We start from the raw sequence: 23100 nt of genomic DNA, 5'->3' as shown, positions 1-23100 counted from the left end.
TAAGGATGCAACTTATCTAGGTAGTAATTTTTTTAAGTTGTTAATTTTTCTACAATTTTAAAATTGATTTACAGAGAGAGACATTGGTTTGTTGTTCCCCTTATTTACATATTTATTGGTTGATTCTTGATTCTTGTATGTGCCTGGTCCAGGGATTATACCCACAACCTTGGGATACTGGGATGATGCTCTAAGCAGCTGAGCTATCTGGCCAGGGCAAAAAGTTGTTAAATTTTTTTTCACGGATTTTTTAAATTGATTCTAGAGAGAAGGGGAAAGGAGGAAGAATGAAAGGGAAAGAAACATCAATATGAGAGAGAAACATCAATTACTTGCCTCTTGCATGTGCTCCAATCGGGGACCCACAACCCAGGCATATGCCCTGACTGGGAATCAAAGCCATGACTTTTTGGTTTGGGGGACTATGACCAAACAACTGAGTCACACTGAGCAGTTGTTAAAATTTTTGAGAGAATCTACTGACTAGATATTTGATGATACTAAAGAAATGTGGTTAGTAATTTTTAACTGTGATAATAGCACTATGGTTATTTTAAAAAGCTCCTATCTTTTTAGAAACATTCCACAGATAAAATGTATGACATGATGATAGGATGACAGTCTCTCCTACAAATAGTGCTAAGACAACTGGGTAACCACCTGTGAAAGAATAATGTTGAACCCCTACCTCACACCATATACAAAATTATCTCAAAATGGGTCAAAGACCTAAATATGAGGTAATGCTATAAAATTCTTAGAGAAAACACAGGGATAAATCCTCATAACCTTGGTTTGACAATGAATTTTTGATGATGACAACAAAGACACAAGCAATAGAAGAACGTATAGATGATTTGGATTTCATCAAAATTAAAAACTTTGTACATCAAAGGGCACTATCAAGAGAGTAAAAAGATAACCCAGAATGAGAAGACTGACAAAAAATTTGCAAATCATATAAATTTTGCAAATCAAAATTTGCAAAAAATTTGCAAATTATTATGATTTGCAAATCATAATTTGCACCCTAATTTGCAAATAAGGTCTAGTATCCAGATGTATAAAAAACTTAAAACTCAACAACAAAAACATAAACAACACAGTCTTTAAATGGGCAAAAGACTTGAATAGGCATTTCTGCAAAGAAGATAGACAAATAAACGACTGACCAGCATGTGAAAAGACACTCAACACTGATAGTCAGTAGGAAAATGCAAGTTAGAACTACAGTGAGACACCACCTCACACCCACCAGGATGACTATACTTGATTTTTTAAAAAGCAGAATATAACAAGTGGTGGCAAGGACATGGAGAAAATTTAGAATGGTGCAGTCATAGTGCAGTTTGATGGTTCCTCAATAAGTTAAACATAGAATTACCATATAACCTAGCAATTCCACTCTTAGGTATGTACCCAAAAGGACTGAAAACAGGGTTCAAACAAAAGCTTTCATCGGAATGTTCAAAGCAGCACTATTCACAGTAGACAAAAGGTGGAAATAACAAAAATGCGCATCATCAGAGGAGTAATCAAAATGTGGTATATCCGTATAATAGAATATTACTCAGATAAGAAAACAAATGAAGTTCTAATGCATGACATGATATGAATGACTATTAAGAACATTATGCCAATTGAACAAAGCCAGCCTAAAAAGGCTATCTATTGCATAAAAGTATTTATATGAAATATCCAAAATAGGCAAATCTATAAAGACAGAAAGCAGATTAGTGGTGGGTTGCCAGGCACTAGGGGGGAGGGAAGAACGGGAGTGTTCCCTTCATGGGGACAGTTTTCTTAAGGGTGTCAAAAACTTGAACTAAATAGGGATGAGGGTTGTACAACATTGTGTATTTAATGCTACTGAGTTACACATTTTAAGATGGTTAAAATGATACAGTTTATGCTACGTGTATTTTACCAGAATTTTTTAAAGATATGATGAAAATATTTGTTTCAAAATAATAGTAGAAGAGGATCACGGTTCGATTCCCAGTCAGGGCACATGCCTGGGTTGCAGGCCAGTTCCCTGCAGGCCAACTCCCAGCAGGGGATGCACAAAAGGCAACCATACATTGATGTTTCTCTCTCTCTCTCCTTCCCCTCTAAAGATAAGTAAATACATAAATAAAATCTAAAAAAAATAATAATAGTAAAAGAGAGGAAGAGGGTCAAGATTGGCTGCTGCTGAATGGTTGTTGGGGCTAGTTTTGGGCACATGGATGTTCATTACACTGTGCTGAATACTTTTGTGTATTTTAACAACTCTACACAAATTTTTTAAAAATCCCATTATGCAGCACACTGAGGTTCAATGGCAGCAGGATGCACCCATGAACAGTTCTTGGGTAGAAAGAAAACAGTATTTTCTCAAGTGAGCCAAATATGTTTGTGCTTCTTTTCCAAATCCCATTTTGAAAAACACAGTGACCAGACCTCCCACGAATGCATCCATGGCTCCTGTACCAGCTGGAGAAAATGTCCCACCACTGAGCTCTATTAGGGCCACATAATTACAGTTCCCAAGGAAAACAGTGGAAGCCCAGTGACTCCAGTCTTTTAAAATTAGATTGAACCAAATACTTTCAAATATTCAGTAGGAAACAATCCTGCTCTAGCCAGGCACTAATGTCAGTGATTTCTATAATTTGCTTCTCCATTCAGCTTCAGCTGAACGCTGTTAAATTCTTTTCATCTCACTATGGAACAAAATGATTGTTAAATTATGTAATGGGATTCTTTTTTTAAGAAAAAGAAAAAAAACGGCATTTGCTAGCAATAGGTTCCTATAGCCACACAGCAGAACAGATAATTACTGCCACCGCACAGTGGGGACCCACCCTCACCACAAGTAACCTCATCACATTAATAAACAGAAACAGGGCTCAACATGCCAAGCCCAGCAGTGGTAAGTCAATAACTTCATATGTCACCAGCAAAAAATAACAGATCATTAATATTCTTCCCAAAAGAAAGTTCTCAAAGGGTTGATGGTGGGATAACAATACATGCTAACATTTTCTGAGAATTTAGCACGTGCCAGGTACTGTGCTAAGTGATGTGCAACTGTTGTTTCATTAAGTCTCCTTCCCCTCAGTTCCCTTTTTAAAAAAGATTTTATTATTTATTTGTCTTTAGAGGGGAAGGGAAGGAGAGAAGGAGAAAAATATCAATGTATGGTTGCTTCTCGTGGGTCCCCTGCTGAGAACTGGCCTGCAACCCAGGCATGTGCCCTGACTGGGAATCGTGTGGTTTGCAGGCCCGTGCTCAATCCACTGAGCTACAGCAGCCAGGGCCCTTTTTATTTATTTGGAAATAAAGCTTAGTTATGGTCTGCAGCCTTATCCACATAGTCATTAAATAACTAGAGCAGGGCTGAAAGCATAGTGCTCTCTCAAGTACAGCTACATAACCTTGGGCATGCTCTCTGACCACCCAATGCCCCACCACCATCACTATAAAATACAGCATTAACACATCCACCTAAATAGTTTGATGTGAACAGTAATTGTGTCTATCAATATAAAGTTCCTAGCACCCAGAATTTGGGAACTATATTACTTTTCCACTTTTTGGTCTGTTTACATGTATTAAAAAGTCTGCAACTTAGAAGATACCACCAATAGCTCCCCAAGATCCACTTCCCTTGGATGATGAAGAACTGGCTGCCAGGTGCTTACAAAGGGCATTGGACGTGTGTTTCTAAAACCTCTGTTAATGAAAGAATAGCAAGGACGTGTCTCTTTTTTTCAAGCTTGTGTCACATAGCAAGTAGACACAGTGGTGCATTCCAGGACATTGGACCTTTTTATCTGGAAGGATGGGAGTTGGATAGATCCAACTATCTGGGAGTCGGATCTTAAAATTCCTACTCCACACCACTTACATGACTGGGGCAGGAAATGAGATTCACATGCCTGTCACTTGGGAAGAGAGAAGGACGGTTAAGTTGAAGATGAGGACAGAACTGTGTTGGGTACAACGTGGGTTGGGTTTGGGCCTGGAACAGTGTGATGGAGGAGATATTTAAAAACAGCACCGTGTGGTGCAACTCAATTATTAGGAACAGGGTTGCTTGAATTATTGGGTACCAGTAATTATTTCTATATAAATAAAAATGGTTAATTTTAAATAACACAGAGTTTTTACATAGATTTCATAATTTGCATGGCTGTTTTTCACATATTTTTGTCAGTTGCCTTGTATTCCTGACCAGCAAGATGTTTTCTCTTCGAGGTTGTGGGGGAAGGGGTATTTGGAGGCTCTCCTGTGCTTTTCCCTCTGCACACCGTATTTAAGGAATGGGGCTCTGGCCTTAGCTGATCCCAGATGGTGTTTCAGCAGCACTATCTGAGCTCACCTCCCCACCCAGCCTGAACAGCTCAGGCTGATTTCCAGGGTCCCTACGGTATTCACTCACTTGCTAGTTAATTGGTTTTAAGTTCCTCTAACAAGAAACAAAGCTTTAAAGTATTTTAAAACTGTAGGCACTAGCTCAGAATACCTTGGCAGGAACCCATTCCTCCCAAATGTCATAAGAATAAATGAATACTAACAGATCCCTTCTCTCCTATAGTAAAAGGAGGGGCAGAAGGCAGGGGTGAGGAAGAGGAGAAAGCGGGAAGGTGAGGTCTGCCTAAAATGAGAGAAGTATGCACCAAGAAACCGAAGAGGCACCCGAAGAAAAGGATAGGAAAGATGAACTTCCAAGAATTCACAGCTCTGAAAAGGATCAGCTGATTGACCTTGAAGGTCCAGAAACATCAGCAAGGCATAGGCTATTTTTATCATGTGTGGCTGGAAATAGCCGCAGATGTCTAGGGCATGATTTATGAAGGTGTACACAAAACCCAAACCTAGTACTTTGTTAAAGAATGAACTTCATTCGCTAAAGGTAGTTTAAGTCTAACAAGATAAAATACGTGTGTAAAGAAGTACAAAAATTGGTAGGTATACATTTATCATTTCAATCAACTGATATAAAGGTAAAGTGAAACTGGCTGGCAATTTCATGTTTGCAAAAGCAACCTAAACCGCTTTTTAAAAAGCTGTTCGTTTTTAAACTAGAATGCATTTGGAGGGGAGAAAAACTCATACTTCTTTGGCTCCTGGATTATATTTTTAGACTTGAAAAGAGAATGCTTAAACTACAAATTCTAATCCTTCCACAGATAAAAAGATGAGTATCGAAAATATGAAGTCTCAAGCTTGGCCAATGAAGTCTCTGGGTAATGAATAATTTTGTATCTTGAGAATGATGATGGCAGTTAGAATGGACTTAACCAACTGGTATGTTTAGTAACAAGAAGCCTGCCCAAAGGAATTGCTCTCTAGTCACCCATGTGTAAGGAGACACCCATCTCAGAAGCAGCATGGCAGCATTCAAGGACCGAGAGAAGGTAGAGGTCCGTCTTGTATTTGGTATCTGGAGCTAAACTTCTCAGTAAGCATGCGTGATGTTCTAGAGAATTTTCCTGTTAGCACATTATTATGAGTCCATTTGGTCCACTGACTCAATCACAGAAAGTAACCTAAGACTGTAAGAAGTTTACAACTTAGCCTCTCAAAATGTTACACTCAACTAGAAGACTTTGAGGTAAGGATGAGAGAACGAGTTTTCAGACAAGTTAAAAATAGGAAAAGAAGAAAATTACTAGCCTTAGAGGACTTAGGACTAAGCAACTTGGTAGTTGAGGATTTTGAGAAACACAAGTAAATTGGAACACAGAATTGGACTCAAAATTAATGTAGAAAATGAACAAGATGGTTATATAGACCATTAGCAGAATAACTTCGGGTATACTTAAGGTCTTCCTTTGGCTGTGGTGGAAAGCATTTTAAGCACAGTTCCAGTGAAATTCATTGGAATAAAAGAGGAAATCATTTTCACATTCTTGTCACAGAATCACCCATTAATTCATAAGAATGGCTCTGTAATAGCTGCATTCAGACCCAGTGGCAAAGCATTAAATTAAGTGTAGCTTTGACTCTGTGTTTATATCTAAGAAACTTACATTTTCTCTTTCTAGGTCACGCAGTGGGGCAGCTCTGAGGCTGGGGGACTGTTATAATCAATTATTTTAGGCACTTATATATTGACCAAGTTCAGTCTTTTAAAACGTGCAGCTCACCAATAGTAAGATTCAATCACTTCTCTAGACAAGTGACCTAGCTTCTATATATTAAGGAAAGGCATTCTTTCGTTATAAAAGTAAGACACTGATTAACCTCTCCCCCCACAAAAGCCTCATTTCTGATGCAGGGAAAACAAATTTTAATAATAACTGTTTGAAAGACTCAGCCAAAAGGCACTCAGCAAAGGTTGAATTTTTAAAGATGGTATCCACCACACTTGACATTTAAATTGTAAAACAACCAAAATGTTAGTGGACATGATTTTTGCTAAGCCAAGATGCCACAGCAATGTAATCCAAACAACAATAGACTTGGGTTTGGCATCTGTGGCCAACATCACTGCAGATTCTAGAAAGTGACCCTAATTGGTGGTAGGAGGATATCACATCTTAGTTCATCTCAGTTTCTCACTCCCAGGTGACCCTCACAGGGCATGGGCAAGTAATAAGGATGCATGAAGTTGGGGATGCACGGGAGAGCACAGGGAGTGACAAGGTCTCTGGTGCAAATTGGAGTCGGCGTGTCCCTCTAAACAGCGGCTCTACTGCTCGAACATACCGCTGCTAGTTGGGATTTCAGGCCCAATATTTCTGATTTGTTAAAAGACCATTTGATTTTTCAAAACCTTTAAAAAGAAACCAGAATTCTATGTGAAACTACTCAATTTTTTTCTGAAGTTAGTATAATTATAACACCATCACCTTATGCAAACCGAGCAAAGCACGTTTACTTGTACACCATTTAGCCTCCACACCACCAGTGTCAAAACTCAGACCTGGTCCAAAGTTCCCATTTTTATAAGGAAGGAATTCAATAGCAGAGACCCAAATGCCAGGTTTGAATCCAGGTCTCTAGCTTCCCAACCAGGTTTCAGACACCTGCTAAAAAGCTTGTGCCTAAAATGCACACAGCATAATTTCTTCACCCTCAGCTCTACAAGGCTACATTGTGACAATCTAATGAATGGCTTATATCGAGTCGTTTCAGGACCACAATCTAAGTTACTCAACCACCCTACATTTCGAAAGCTAATCAGAAATGTATTTCCTTTTATGACATATGCTAGCCCTGTGTTGGTATCAAAAGAGGCAACGGATTACATGGGATTTCCCTTTCTAATTTTAGAGAAATTAGAAATTTTGTTTAGTAGATGGAGTTTCTCACTCATTCAGGCTTCTCCATGGCCTGCAGCAAAATGGTGAGCCTCCTCGAGAGGCGGCGGAAAGCCACGGCAGCAAGCAACGGCAGCACTGCGTGTCAGAGTGCGCCTTGTTTCCGAGAGATCAGATCTTTATTGAAAGAGCTCTCTTTTTTGATTTCCGGACTGGGCCCCAAGCAGTTGATAAGGGAGAATGACTTGGCCATTATCAGAAGTAGCTGCATTTCCACAAAGAACTGGTACTAAACAAGAGTTTATCTCGACGACAAGACTGATAGAATTCGCAACGATTAAAATTTAATCAGACACCTGAAATGGCCCATCTATTGGCTGGCAGCGGACGTGCAGCCCTCTGTCTTTCAGCCACAGTGGAAAAAGTGCCTGGGAAATATTTTCTGTAGTCTGAACACTGGGGAAACATGTTAGAAAGTGCTGTTCTCTTGGCTGTTATATATGTCTCTATATAACCCATAATAATATTTTATATCAATGCAATTCTGACAGAAAGCCATTAGGCCAAAGAGTCAACTATCTGTGACCTTTACAATTATTTGTTAAAGCAGTTTCAAAAGATTTGATGTACTTTTCAAAGAGTATTTCCTAGACTTCACACCAGTCTTACGAGCAGCTAACAGATCTTGCTATTCTCTTTGAAAGCTGGGGAACCTGATGGATGGAGATGGAAGGTGAAGTCAAAATGAACAAAGCTTCGATCCTATTTGGAACACTAAATTTGATGTGGAAACTATTTTTTTACAATGAAAAGGAGGGTTCAGGGGCTTGATTCCAGCATCAGGCAGTGAAGCGTTAGCTTCATCACACTCGCTCTGAGACCCTGGGCCAATTTCTCAACTTCTCGGAGTCTAGTTTCTTCATTTGAAAGGTAGAGGGCATGATAACATATAATTTGTATAATGTGAATGGCTGTAAGGATCTAGTGAAATAATATGACAATGTGAACAAATGCAGTACTTGGCACAAAATAAGCAGGTGATAAATATCACCTGCCATTGTTATCATTTACACAAAATGGCCCAAACTGAGTGAGGGCCATTTGAATGGCCTTGGAATAACTATACACTATTATATTCTATAACCAAGTTTTCACCAATATTGTAATCTGCTATTAATTTCCCAAATATTATGTTTCTCTTTCCCTTTACTTTTGCAAGTGCCCCCTCAGGTTGTCATCAAATAGAAGATGTGTAAATAGAAAAAAGAAGTGATACTCTCGTCCTCATGAGGCATTTCATAGCTTTGTGTCTTTACCTCCAGGGACACAGAAGCTAGTGAGGATGGTCAGAACAATCCTGTGCACAGGCACGGATCTGACAGATGCGAGGCCTCCTGTCTTCCAAGCAGAATGTGGGGTCTATAATGGCCACATTTTGCTCACGCATTTCATTACAGGTAGGAAAGTGAAAAGTGAAGGAAGGGCTTCTCTCCATGTGACCTGGGTTTGGAAGTGATCATTACTTACTGAAGCCCCTTTGCTGACATCAGGAAGGGAACTGCTAAACAGTCTCCTAACTGGTCTTTCGGCTTCTACTGTGGCCCCCACTCATTCTAGTCTCAACCCAGCCACCAGAGGGACCCCTTCAATCTGCGGATCAAATGCCATCCCTCCATCTTCAAAACCCTCCAATGCCCTCCCACCCCACCAACACCACCTCACTCAGAGTAAAAGCAGATGTCTTTCCAATGGCCTATAAGGTGCTGCATAATCTGGCCTCAGGTCTCATCTCTCACATATTCCACAGGGGCCATGTGGCCACTATACCCATCACTGCAATCCTTATCTGCATACCTGCTAACATTTCCCTGCTCTTCCAGGAAGGTGTACCTTTCAGCAGTCTACATAGTTTTCATGAACATAAAACTTACTGTTCGTGGTCTGTTTCAAGAAGATAAGCTGTATGAAAGTCAGGGCTCACTAATTTATACTAAGAGCCTAGAAGAATGCCTTGCAGCTCTCAAGTATTTGATATACATGTGTATTTGTTGGATGAATGAATGGAGAATAAATGAATGAACACATACACTCATAGGCTCTTGGTTGTCAATAGCCAACTGGCTAAAGTGAGAACTGGCAGGCAACAACAAAATCTCCTCTTTGAGCTCTGAAGAAGCAAATGGGCTTCCTGCTTTCCCCCAGTACCATCTGAAAGGGATGCAGATTTTGCTCACTAAAAAAAAGAGAAAAAAGTTCATTGCCTTTCACAGAACTTCAGGCTGAGCTAAACCTTCATGTTGTAGGATGCCTGCATCCTGGTGCTGCATCCCTCTGCTAATAAGCTTTGAGGTCCTGGGAAAGTCAATGACCTTGACTGGGACCCACCAAAATAACTGACAACTAATTTGCTTTCCAGCTTCAAAAATCTCAGCATTAAGAGAAAGGTGAAAATGAGTCAAGCCTGCTTGACCATTCTTTATGTCAACCGCAATTTGTAAACAGTACCCAGACTTTAAGAGTTCAACCTAAAGAGAAAACCGCTATCCTATCTGGCCCACCTCACAAAAGAAATGATGTTAACAGTTAGGTGCGACTCATCTAGAAATACTTATAGTACCTCAGGTGATAAGCTGGAACCTGACTCCAAAGCTATGTCAATACTTTCTTTGAATTTGGAACTGTAGTCCTGACCAAACAAAAACCTTTCAACAGACGGCAGTAAAATAGTTGCTGATCTCTGCCTGTCACCAGCAGCTCTTCCAGCTTGTGCCACCTCATCATATCCTCTTGAACCTGTAGGATATTTTGAACTTTCAAAAGTACCTGTAGCACTAAGATTTATATCAACAGTAATGATAATAACCAAGTCTGAACCAGTAATATTACTTTTGTTCACAAAACAACTATTTTGTCAGCATCCTGTGCCCTGTACTCCCTAGCACTGAGGGCACGCCGAGATGCAAAAGGCATAATCCTCCTCCTCAGAGCGCTGTCTGCATGAAGAGCAACGAGAACTCAATGAAAAGCAACAAAAGAAGAAGAAACAGCAGCAGTGGCTCTGATTTGAGAATTTAAAAGAAAGTTTAGGGGATAAAAATGCAGACATGACAAAGAAAAATGTCTTAGAAAGTAAATTACTGAAATTGCTGCTGAGATACAAGTATCTCCAACACTGCTGGTGAATATTATTCTAGACATCTTTTTTTTTAACCCAAATGGAAACCTGATATCTAATCACAGCCTCTATAAATAGCTTTAAAAATCCCACTATCATTGTTAATGCTCATTCAAATCTACATCATTTTAACTGGCTGAATAGCATCCTTTAATGAATTTACTTAAGCAATTCCTATTGGTTCACCTCTACAAACATCTTTTGGTAGTTGCCCAAATATTTATTACTGGGTCATTTTAAAGTAAAAGTACTTTCTTTGGGAGATCTGTACAGTATATCTCTCTCTGTATATATCTGTATATATTTCAACTGCTTTTGAATAAAGTTCATTTCCACAAGTGGGGTTGTACATATCCATGCTGGGTTTATCATTTAAACAAAAAAGCTCTCCCATCCTACTTGGTAAGAAGTGGTATCTAATTCCCATCTACTCCTGCATTTATATTTTTAGTAAGATTACATTTTAAAAACATATTAATTGCTTATTGATACTTTTTATGTTAATTATTGCCTTGTTCTGAACTCAATCTATTAGTGGTTTCATATTTTTCCTATGGACTTATAAAACCTCTTCACTTTTAAGTTATTAAATTCTTTGTCATGGCAGATTAAATGAATTATATCCCTGAATTGGCTATTTGCATTTTAATCTGTTTATCATGATTTTACAATAAAATTTTTATATATCTCTTCAGTATTATAGAGTCATATTTCTTTTCTTTTATGATTTCTACATTTTAATTGTCACTTTTACAGCTAATATATATTTAAGAGGCCACAGTTAAAATCTTCCTGTAACTCTTTCATAAATCACATGAAAATATGTAAAATCAATGTGATCATACAAAGTGAGTTTACTTACCCCTAAGTACATTTTTTATTTTGAATTTAAAGATAAGTCTTACGGGGGTAAAATTCCCAGCAGATCTTTCCATTTCTAAAGATTGTAGTATTCAATATTGAATGACATGAAAATCTTATTTTTTGAAGCAACAAACATTATTATATCTTTTTAATCACCATTTGTGTCCACTGTCTGTTTGCTCCTCACCTGGACTATACGTGTCTTATGCATTAAGAGAGTAATTTCCACTCAAGACTGAGTGCTATGACAAGTTATCTACAAAACAGTGGTAATTGGATATGCATAGTTTAATAAATAATTTAATATATAGTAAGCACTGGATAACTCAGTGAATTTTGTATGTAAAACACATATTAAGACTTCTGGAAAATGAGCAAGATGATAAATAGTTAAAAGCGTCTGTTTTTAGCTATTCATGTAAAAGCATCATATGAGATGAACAGAGGTGTGTGTGTGTGTGTGTGTGTGTGTGTGTGTGTGTGTGTGAGAGGGTGGGGGGAGAGAGGGAGGGAGGGAGGGAGAGAGGTCGAGCAGCTCCAGAATCCAGGCTGCCACTGAATGAATGGGTCTATAGTAACGCGCGGGTATAAAATTGACAGATGAAGGTCACACCAAGAAGGCATTATAGCCTTCCCACAGAACAAAGTGAACAACACTTCCAATGGTAGAAATCAGGAAAGTGAGAAGAGCAGTCTGCGCCGGGCAGGATGGGGATGGGAGTGGTGGTTCTCCTGTCAGATGTACTGAACATACTATTGGTGGGAATCTCAGTTACAGTTGTGTCTTAGACTGTTGAAAATACAGGACTAGGGCACATATCTGAGTGGACAAGGGGGAGTAGGGAAAAAAAGCAACCTTTGAGAGCTCCTACATGATATCAGACACTGTCTTAAGTGTTTTACTCATAGAATTAGAATTTGAATTTCAGTCATCCACACATCAGTGATGGCTAAGAGAAGCACTCATGAAGAGCTGGCTTAGACCCTGGCTCCACCATTTCTAGCTGTGTAGACATGGAGACAGTTGGTTTACCCTCTCTGTTAACCTTAGTTGTATCACCCCCAAAATAAGGATAATAGAGTCTACTTCAAAGAACCAGAATAAAAGATATAACCCAGAAAAAGTAGCACGATGCCTGAAATATAATAAAAACTCAATATAAGTAGTCATTAATGGGAACAAAACAGATAACTTAACAACTGGTTTTTTTTAAGGATGGTCCACATTCAGAGATAGAAGGCAGAGACACTAAGAATACAGAGAGGTATTCAAGAAAATGGGGGGAACCCTTGAAAACACACAGTTATAGAAATCATGGGGCTGAGGGTTTCTGAGGAGTTCCTTAATCAAAGTTGGCCATAAGGATGGGGAAATGGACCATTTAGTGCTGCTTGTTCTTCATGTTAGAAAAGTAAATTTGGAGAGAGCTACATACCCAAAGTTGGTCATCCATGCCGGGTGGGTTCTTTTTAATAAAAGCACCATAATATGTAGCAATATTCCGATGATGAGAATATTTTTTCAACATGTTAATTTCTTGCTTGATTTCTTCCTCTTCATCCTGTATTAGAATAACAAATATTTGGTCATGATAAGCCATGCCTTAGTAGAATTCTATCTCTTCATCACCATCTGAATCAACTACATAATAGATTCTTTGTTTTTTCTTCTGTGGTGATAAACAAGTACATTAATTGTATAACTTGACTTGTTTTTCTTGACTGCAAAGAAAAAACTTGCAAGACAAGAAATATATTGGCAAGCCAAAGGGTCTTGTGTTTGAACAGCAAATAGGCATGGCAAGTTTGCTGGGGGAAAAAAATAAAACAAAACACCTCATTCCTTCACCTGGAAAAGAACCAAAGTAGGCTCTTGAGATAAAATTCACTTTAGGCCTCTGGGAACTACGTCCATCAAATACCTATTACTGATTCTGTCTGGTATAGAAAAGATTAAGGAAATTGAAAAAAATAGAGACCCATATTTAAAATTTAAAATTTAAGTTCACGTTCTTTGAAGCCGACTTTGACTGAAGTACCTGACTGCAGATGATGAAAGTCAGACGAGAAGGGAGTGAGGGTAAGTTCCCTAGATCTGAGGAAGTTCACGACGCAGGAGTACTCGGCTCACCTTCCAGAAACTCCACATGAAGAGAAAGGGGAAACGTGGCAGTGCCACCGATGTGAAAAGACACAACTCACCTAAGTGTCCCCATTCAGGTTTCATTTGTGCTGAGCTTCAACTTGGAGTCCACCAACTTGAGGCATTTTTACAAAGCCCCCACCCCAGCCCCAGCCAGGCACCATTGGTGGAGAGAGTTATGTTCCCTCACAATTTTAGTTTCATATGTTCACATCAGTTGGACTTTAAAATAGTGTTTTATTTTTGAAGTTGGTGGACAAAGTCTACAGCCATATCACCCTGAAGGGCCTGATCACATCTGAAGTTGGTGGAGAAAATTTGTTATCCCAGGGAAACTGTTTTAGACACAGCAGTAGGAATGCATTAAGTATAAGACGTTGCCACCGCCTGGAAGACCACTCACAGTGTGCCCCTGCCTGTCCCCTTGCCCCTTCCGGCTGCTCAGCCTCCCTCCCACTTCTCAACATTGCCAGGCCATTCTGCAGTCTCTCAGGGGATGTCTTTGTTCACTTCTTCTTCTTCACACAACTTCTACTCACCATTTTTTATTGAATTTAATGGACACTCCTCAGGGACGTCTTCCCTAATTTTCTCGGGCAATGTCAAGCTCCACCCACCTCCCACTCCTGCCACTATACTTGTCCATCCCCTACTGCTTGACACATGGCCCTATTTGCTGGTATCAGTTGGAGGGGTGGGTCAGTTGTGTCACAACTTCCCATTTACTTGACTCTCTTCTGCATGAATCAAGCTTTCTTCTGCCTTCAGATCCCAGTTCCAAAGTCCCCTTCCCAGGAAGCTCTCTGACCTGCCTGATTTGAGGGGAGCCTGGTGGATCATCCTGTGTCTCTCCCATTATAGCACCTGCCAGAACTGCAACCCCCATTTAGCTGTCTAATCATTTAAGTACCTCTTCCCTACCAGTTCATAACAACTCTAAACATAGGAACCTTTCGCTTTCTATAACATCCCCAGCACCCAGCAAAGTGCCTGCGAATAAATGCGAATAGAAGGATGAATACCTACAGAGAGCCTAACCATGCACAGCAGTGTTAGTGATGCCTGAAAGGAACTGGTTAAGAAGATGAGGAGAGTGGTGAAATGCTGACATTTCCTTACCACACAAAACTAAGTTCAATAAAAAACAATGGAGATGTGCAAACTTAGGAGAACTGAGAGGGTTGCACAGCACGTGGCCTCACTAAGTTGAAGACTAGGTAACCTCAGAATAGAATGCCTGATTGGCATGCTGAGTCAAGGCGAAGCATGCAGCCCTCACAGCGGAGGGGAGTGGGGGGTTGGGATGAAGACTGAGGGAAGGGATGGCTTTCTGCTGACCAAGGAATTCTTCCCTGCGGCTATCGAAAGCTGCCTACACCTTCACCACAGGCCTCAGGAGATGATGACCTTCACAGACCTCGGCTTGTGGAAAGGTCCCTGTAATATGCCTCAAATGTCTTCCTATGGTGCATATGAGCTATTTTAAACTCACCATGTGGGGCCTAATAATTGTGGATGATGGTAGGATGCGAGCAGATGTACTTTAGGGAAGCATAAATAGAAGGGGCAAAAACAAACCTGAGGGTTACTGTGGGCAGCCTGGCCTTGACAGCTGCTTCGATTAAAGAGGCAAGTACACGAGGCAGTAAAACACTGATCACTGTCCAACTCTGCCTGACAGCTCCCGTCATTCCCAGTGAGCAGCCAGTGTGGTCCTACAAGGGTCTGCTGCCTGCCTCCTAGGTCCCAACAGGGCAGTGAATGATGGGAGAGAATCAGAGGTGGGAGTTTGGGGGAGAAGGAAGTGCTTAGAAAAAGCTTGCCATATCATTAAGAAAATAAAAACTTATGAAACCAGTAAATAACAGTGTAATTCAGTATATTGTTAAACCCCAACTAAATAGTATTGGAGATTGGAATGAAGTCAGCACGTTCTCCATCACTTTGAAAAGGTAAACCGAGGTGCTATGATGAGGAAGAAATGATGTGCATTGAGTCAGAAAAGTGGGGGTGGGCAGGCACACATTCAGTTTGGGCTCCACTTGTTTCTGGCTGTGTGATCTCAGGATAGTGCTCTACCTTTCACAGCCCAGTTTTCTCATCTATAAGGGGATACAGATTTTATAATAGTATTATTATATATACCAGTCTTTTGTGATAATTAAAGAAAGTATGTGAAAGTTATAAACTGTAGTACAAATAAACATTATGATTAACCTTCTTCAACCAAAAAATAAATAAATAACAAGGGTAGAATGGCAGGAATGTTGAGTAACTTGGATTTTAGTTTTAAATTCTACTGTTTCCAAACACAATGATGGAACCACTCTGGGTCATGGTTACATAGCTCTAAAATAGAACCTTGACCTTGATCTTACATAATCATGTAAGTGACCATACAATTTCTGAGGACTTCAGGGCTACTGTTTATCGAGATTTTATAGTCCAGGGCAAGGATGGCAGTAAACTATTCAGTGAAATTGAAAGGGGGCACTTACTATGAACCCATTTGACTACTCAACGAGCGATCCACCCTCTCACAGTACGGCTCTTTGAAAGAGATAGGTTATGATGTTTTTAAAAAGATCAACACTACAACTGAGGCTAGAATTAGGTTACAAAGTTGTAAGAGTCAGATATCTTCTATTTTGTAAATGGACTGTTCTTATGTCTTAAGAATCAAGCACAAGCATCAAGCGCACTGGGGAACTAATGGCCACTGGATCATAATTATAAACAAAGCAATGCTACCAAACTGTCACAAATTGAAAAGGAGAGTCTTTTCATAGGCCAAGTCTAGTGCTGTAGGGAGAACCATCACTTCAAGCAGAAGCCTTTAAAATCTAGTCCAAGCTGATTCAGGCATGGCAGTTAAACTTTTCAAATGTCACATATTTTCACCTATAAATGGGAGTAAGAATACCTTTCTTTTTTTTTAAAGTAATGTGTATCTTTTTTTTAAGATTGTATTTATTTATCTTTAGAGGGGAAGAGAAGGAGAGAGGGAGAGAAATATCAATGTATGGTTGCCTCTGGTGTGTCCCCTGCCGGGAACTAGCCTGCAACCCAGGCATGTGCCCTGACTGGGAATCGAACCGCGATCGTGTGGTTCGCAGGCCCAAGCTCAATCCACTGAGCTACACCAGCCAGGGCAAAAATACCTTTCTAAGTCTCCTCTCAGGGCTTAGAAATGGTTAAATGCTTATTAAGCATAAGCAAAGCTTTATTATCAACATAAAAAAGATTGTCTTCTCCCTCAAGATCACAGGAATCTATTTATTGCTTAGTATTTGTGGTAATTAACAAAAAAGTGGCCATAATATTTAGCAGTCTTCCTCTTGAGGAGTTGAAGTCCATTTCCACTCCTTGTCATTGGGGTTGGCCCTGTGACTTGCTCTGGCCCATGGGACATTAGCAGATTGACGGAGCAGAGGCTCGAGAAGTGGTGTGTATTGGCCTGGTGCTTCCTAGCTACTTGCAGCGGGCAACGTGCAAAACCAGGATTGGCCTCCTGAGGGATGACAAACCCTGTGAAGAGGGGGTGATTTTCAAATGGGAAGAGATGGATGACTCCAGGTCATGCTTTTAGACCACTATCTACCTATGAAGATAATATACTAATCATTACCATGGTGGCAAAATACAGCAAAAGCTAAACTTATGTAATATTCACTACGTACTAGAGGCTGTGTGCATATTATCTTAGTTAATACTCAAAACAGCTCTATGAAGTAGATCTGTTTAATGATCTTATTTTACAAATGAGGAAAAGGAGTTCATTCATATGTTAAATATTAAAGCTAAGACACAGAGTGAGAGTTGTCTCACTCCAAAGCCAGTACTCTTAATTCTAAACTGAAAACCCCTAGACAGAAAAAGGGTCATTACCCATGGTGATGAAGCCGAAGCGCTGATCACGAAAGAAGAATTTAGGGGCATTTTAATGCAGGGCTGAAGAGAAACCTGTCTTTGGTCCTGCAATTAAAGAAGCTTCTCCACACAGAATAACATTTACTTGTGAATTATTTCAGAGGATAATGGAGGGATTCTAAGTTGCATATGTATTATGCAGGGGAACACATTATAAGCACCTATAATATGCTAGGATTTAAGGATAGAATTGATAAGGCATTTAATATTAGTGTGCTCTCTAACAAACAATTTGCCTAAAATTTAGTAGTTCACAACCCGTGGAATGGAAATAAAACGATGTGTAGAACATTTATTATAATCCAAAGGCCTGGTCAGTTTGAACACTAGGAGGAAATAGGCAGTGTACAGACTCATAAATGCCACGCCCTTCTAGATGTACAGGCACTGGCTACAGTCCCTGCTGCTCCTGTTCTCCTGTCCTGCTTCCCATAGCGGATGCTGGCATTGGGCAGGCATTTGTGTGAACCTATCATTCTTACCTTCACTGTTGACTAAATGTAACAAAAAATTGAAGACTTTTTTTGTTAAAGAATCATTGACTATTCGATTTTGAAGGGATTGTTAACATTTTCTAGGATTTGATTTTTTTTCATTGTAATAATTTAGATAAATTCTTCCAATAAAAATTCAAGATACCAATAAATAGCATCAACAAAAAGTAGACTTTTTAAATCAATAAATCCCTATTTTATAAGCGTGATTATATAATAAGTTTGATCTAGTTATAATCAATGACAATAAGCAGGCTGTTTCAGTCGATACAAAATTAGAATTTTTGAAGGAAATTTAAAGTCACATATTATAATTCTTGGTTTTGTTTTGGTTCTAAAGAATAGAGAAAAATCTACATTTCCTAAGATAAGTAATTGCAAATGGTAACAACTCCTTATTCTTTTGTAACAATTACTTTTGAAGAGCATCCTTTGAAATCTTTATACTGACATTCTCCATTTGAATGGAGTAATGAAATAGTGCAAATTGAGGAGTTGCCATTTTTCAGTGCCTTCAAAGTTTGTACATAACACACAGTTTGATGCTTGTTTTTCAACCACAGTTTATTAAGTGTTAAAATACACATATTATATCACAAATGAGAATTAAGTAAATGTGGATCCCCTAAAATTATCTCAAGGTGGAGTTACACGCCCGCGGACTACATTTTTACAGACAGAAGGAAACAGACCCAGAGTAGACTGATGAGGCGCCTAAGCCCACATTCCTTCACTGCAGCGTTGCTAGAACTCGTGACTTTACCATGCCGTTCTGCGGGCAGCTCCCGGGTGTGCTGTACACTATTCATTCAGCAAGTATTTAAGTGCCCACTATATCCCAGGCACAATGCTAAATGTGAACAATATAATAATACAACAATGGGCATAACAGATTCAGGCTCTGCCACAATGAAACTTACTATAGTCCAGTGGGGAACACAGATGGAAATCAAAGTATGACAGAGATGCACGTGAAATTACTAACACACGAGGGATGGGCAGCTGATCTCACTGGGGGCCTACAGGGGACAGCCCTGAGAAATCCAAGTGTGAGCTGGATTCTAAAGCCCTTCTGGGAGTTACCCCAATGGGAAGAAAGAAGAAGTATGATGTGGTGTGATTGAGGAGAGAACCGTCTTCCTGGCCAGGAAACCGTAGTTGCCAAGACCCTGTAGCTGGAGGGGTACAGGATCTGTTATCTTCTATGGGACTCAGTGCCATGGGGAAAGAGGCAAAAAAATGTCAGCAAGAGACACTGTAATAACTGCATGCACCAGACACTGTGTTCTACATATTGTTCTCAAATACTTTATATGTCACTACATTTACTTTTCACACTAACTTTATGAGGGGAGTGATATGTTTTACACTGACACATGTGGCAGAGGGAACATGTCAGGGAAAGAGGGCCATGAAGAGTCAAACGAGCATATACCCAGGTAAGAGTGATGACTACACTGCTCCTCTTTACCACGAGGCGAACCCGCTCTGTCTTACACCCAGGGTGGGTGCCCCTTAGAGAAGCAGGTAACACAAGTCTGATGCACACCTTCCTCGCTCCCAAGCCTGCACTAATGTCTGACTCCCAAGAAAACCATAAATTAATAAAAAGATCTATCTATGCTCAAGCCAACCAGAAGCAAATATGTTTAACTCTAACAGTACTGTCATTCATTTGGGTTACATCAACTATAAACAAGGTGACTTACATCTTCAGTTCCTGTGGGCTGTTTTGGGAATCTGAAGACCGCACTCCGATGGTGCTCCCGGACCCCTCGTTGTTGTCACAGGGCTGTGGGGAGGGTGGGCACACCCTGACCAGCTGGATTTGAATTAGAACCTTCTGCCACTTACTGTCTGTGGGGCTTGAACAAGTTACTTAGGCTCCTGGTGCTTTCAATTCCTCATTTGTAAAGTGGACATAATAGCAGTATTCCCTTAATGGGAGTTGTTTTGAGGATTAAATGAGTTAATACACATTGTATTAAGTACTAAGCACAGTGCTTGGCACATGATAAACCCTCCATCAATGTTAATAATTTTTATTTTGACCATGGCTATTGTTATTTTTAATATTATGTGCTATGCTCATAATCACTCCCCTCCCTCCCTCCCATTGGGACGGAGGAACTAAGGGTGCTTACAGTAGTGTGTCCCCCGACTCTTCCAAACAAGTGAAGAGAGTTATTTTTTTGTCCAATTTTAACAAATATTCACTGACTTCATTAACTATGGGCAAAACACTCTACCAGAGGCTACTGGGAGAAGGTCACTTCCTTAGTCTTGAAAGAGAGATGCAGAATGGTCACGGCTTCACCTATAGGGACTCAGTAAATAAGACAGAACTAGAAACTCAGTGAGGCAGGGCTTAAAATGGATCCTTCTAGTAGACAAATCCCACATGTTACTTTGCTATTCAGCTTCTGCCCGACAGTGATTGGCTCCAGCGGTAGTCTGGAGGAAGGGCCAGGAGTCACAGCCTCCCATGTTTTGTTAAACAGACAAACAAACACAAAACAAAAGCCAAAATAAACCCACTCCTCTCACATCTCTTCTACATGTTGAATTTTTCCCTAAAACTTGTTTCAATTTGGTAAACAAAGGCTGTGGAAACCTTGTAACGTCCTTGCCACAGCATTCAATTCCTTCACGACCTGGCCCTAACTGGTCCAGATTTATCTCGTGCCACCAGGTCCTCAGCACTTTCTAATCCGTAAACTCTGTAGCAGTTCCCTGAACATGCTCCGCACAAAAGTCCCAACCTCCACGCCTTGGTACGGGCTCTTTCCTTGGCCAGGAATGTCCTCGTTTGATGGTCCTCCTAGGCTTAATTATTACCCCTCAATGCAATGCCCAGCAGGGAAGGACTCCCCAGAAGGTGACAAAATACAGAAATTCCCATAATTATTTCAGAAAATCAAAGAACTTCAAAGACCTAGCCTGAGTTTAAGCACTAAATCTGAAGCAAGTACTGGCAAATTTGGGAGTGTCTCAGATCTAAAACCAGGACACAAGCATTATATCCAATTCCCTCTGTGGCTATGTCCTATCAGAGAGAGAGAGAGAAGTAGTATAGAATAAAAACAGTAATTTAAAATTGATTTCAAGCTATGGCTTTATCAATTTCATTACAGTCAACTGTAGTAACTTTGCAGTAAATCATTGCAAACAATTAACAAAGACGACCTTTGAGAATTCATCTCAGTTTTTAACAGAGCAGCTATAATGAGCACAATTATAATAATTGGTGAGAAGCTTCTGCAACATTCCATAATACACAAAAGACAACATGGCAAAATGAAATAGATTGTTTTCTGAGGACACCACGTGAGTTTCACAAAGGAAATCTTATGTTGACTGTCATGCACAAGGGAGTGACACAAAAGTCATTTGATGCTGTATCAGATGCCATGGGAAGAAGAAAGCCATTTCCTGATGTGTATCCATGTTTGTCTTTGTTAAGGGTCAGTGGTTACATAATGGCCAATGATGTGCCTAAGTCAGGGAAACCATCAAGCCCTTTCAACAGGGGTTCCCCAAGAGAATTAAGCCAAAATAGTATAAAGACTCCATTGTATGCATGACTCTCCTATGCACTGAAAATGCCGTTAACTTTGTGCCATCCTTGGGAGAATCAGTTAAATAGTCTCTCAAGTCATTTTCTTGTAGGGCTGAGTTGCCTTGTGAAACCCAGTTTAGAGAGGATAACTAACATTCCTTAAACTGAAAAAACATAATCTGGGATAAATAGTTGTATGACTATTTTGATCCCAAGCAAAGTAGTCTAGGGAAGGTAAGTGGTTCATCAAGCAATTTAAAACCTCACAACTAGAATCAGAAGCTAGAAAAAGCGATGTGCAGTACTCCCAAGTCATACTTTGTACATTAATATACAACTTTGTGCACACTTGTGCCCTGAGATTAAGGATGTCAACAGAACTCAATGTCATTCCACAGAACCACACAATAAAACTTTATAGCACAAATGTCTTCGACTTCATCCATAACCAATAGCTGTTAAAATGCCAAGGGTACTGCATTTTGTGGAGCTCCTATTCACTGCAAGGGAAATACAGTAGTAGGACTTCAGCAGAATAACAAAAGAAATGTTCATTTGTTCTGTGGTGGGAGTTTTGTAAAAGGTTTACACATTTATAATGGGTTTATAGGTACAGCTAATAATACCTGACCTTGATCTTTGTGTCAGACCCTGCCAGTTGACCATACCAGTATCCATTCTCCCTTTATTCCTAGTAGAACCCAGAGTTTTAACTGCGCACATTGGTAGAATGAAAGACCACATTTCCCAGCTTCCCTGAACCAAGTAGAAACGTGTAGAAAAGTTTTCACTGGACAGGGTTCTCTTCTATACCCTTCAGCTATCAACACCCCCACCTTTTCTTTTGCCTGCCAAAGAAAATGATCAATGGAAATCTGACAACCATCTTCAACCATGCATTGGAATGATGCAGTAGGAAGATAAAAATACTCTTCTACTCTACTACATTGCTGCCCCACATCCCCGGGCTCCCAACTCTTGACTCTTTTAACATGACAGAGCAAGACATGTCCATCATGGATAAGCCTCTGTTATCTTGAGTTTTCTGTTTCAAGTGGCAGAAGATAAGTCTAATTAATATAATCTACACGCAGTTTCTTATTCAGCAAAGGTCAGATGAATTAAGAAACTAATTGGGATTAAATATTTGAACTTGGTTTGCAACCTCTGAATTTGAATAATACACTTAGGACAAATAAAAGAAAGCATTTTAAGTGCTAATAAGCATATGGGGATATCTTTTTTGCTTGTTAAAATGTATATAATTTTTTTCTTCTTTTTTAATAATTTTTTTAAATTTATTTTTTGAGGGGAAGGGAGGGACAGAGAGAGGGAGAGAAACATCAGTGTGTGGTTGCCTCTCAAGTGGCCCCTACCAGGGACCTGGCCCACAACCCAGGCACGTGCCCTGACTGGAAATTGAACCAGTAACACTTTGGTTCACAGCCTACACTCAATCCACTGAGCTACACCAGCCAGGGCAAAATGTATATAATTTAAAGAGGAATTCGGATCAATAATAAGAAATCAGAAAAATGCGTGGTATAAATGAAAATTAGCAAAATTAGTATTATGGTAGATAGCATACCATATAATATATACTATCAAAGGTAACAAACTGGGCCAGAAAAGGTATAAATTGAAGTCAGACATGCAGATAATACCATGTGCCTTTTAAAAAA

The 23100-nt window shown here is 39.8% G+C and overlaps 1 protein-coding gene across 4 annotated transcripts in view; it reads right to left on the bottom strand.

Annotated features, from left to right (window-relative positions):
• TNIK (TRAF2 and NCK interacting kinase) overlaps nucleotides 1–23100 on the bottom strand; it is a 348375-nt gene that overhangs the window by 132628 nt on the left and 192647 nt on the right. For all 4 annotated transcript variants that reach the window (XM_037046529.1, XM_037046530.1, XM_037046531.1 and 1 more), the window contains exon 4: nucleotides 12729–12854. In XM_037046529.1, the coding sequence (XP_036902424.1) occupies nucleotides 12729–12854 (126 nt within the window). The remainder of the gene's footprint in view (nucleotides 1–12728; nucleotides 12855–23100) is intronic.

This window comes from Sturnira hondurensis, unplaced genomic scaffold (genome assembly GCF_014824575.4).
Source record: "Sturnira hondurensis isolate 20B ecotype Veracruz unplaced genomic scaffold, ASM1482457v3 Scaffold0005279, whole genome shotgun sequence".
Taxonomy (NCBI): Eukaryota; Metazoa; Chordata; class Mammalia; order Chiroptera; family Phyllostomidae; genus Sturnira; species Sturnira hondurensis.
The sequence above is the reverse complement of the archived record's forward strand: the minus strand, read 5'-3'. Positions and strand labels throughout refer to the sequence as shown.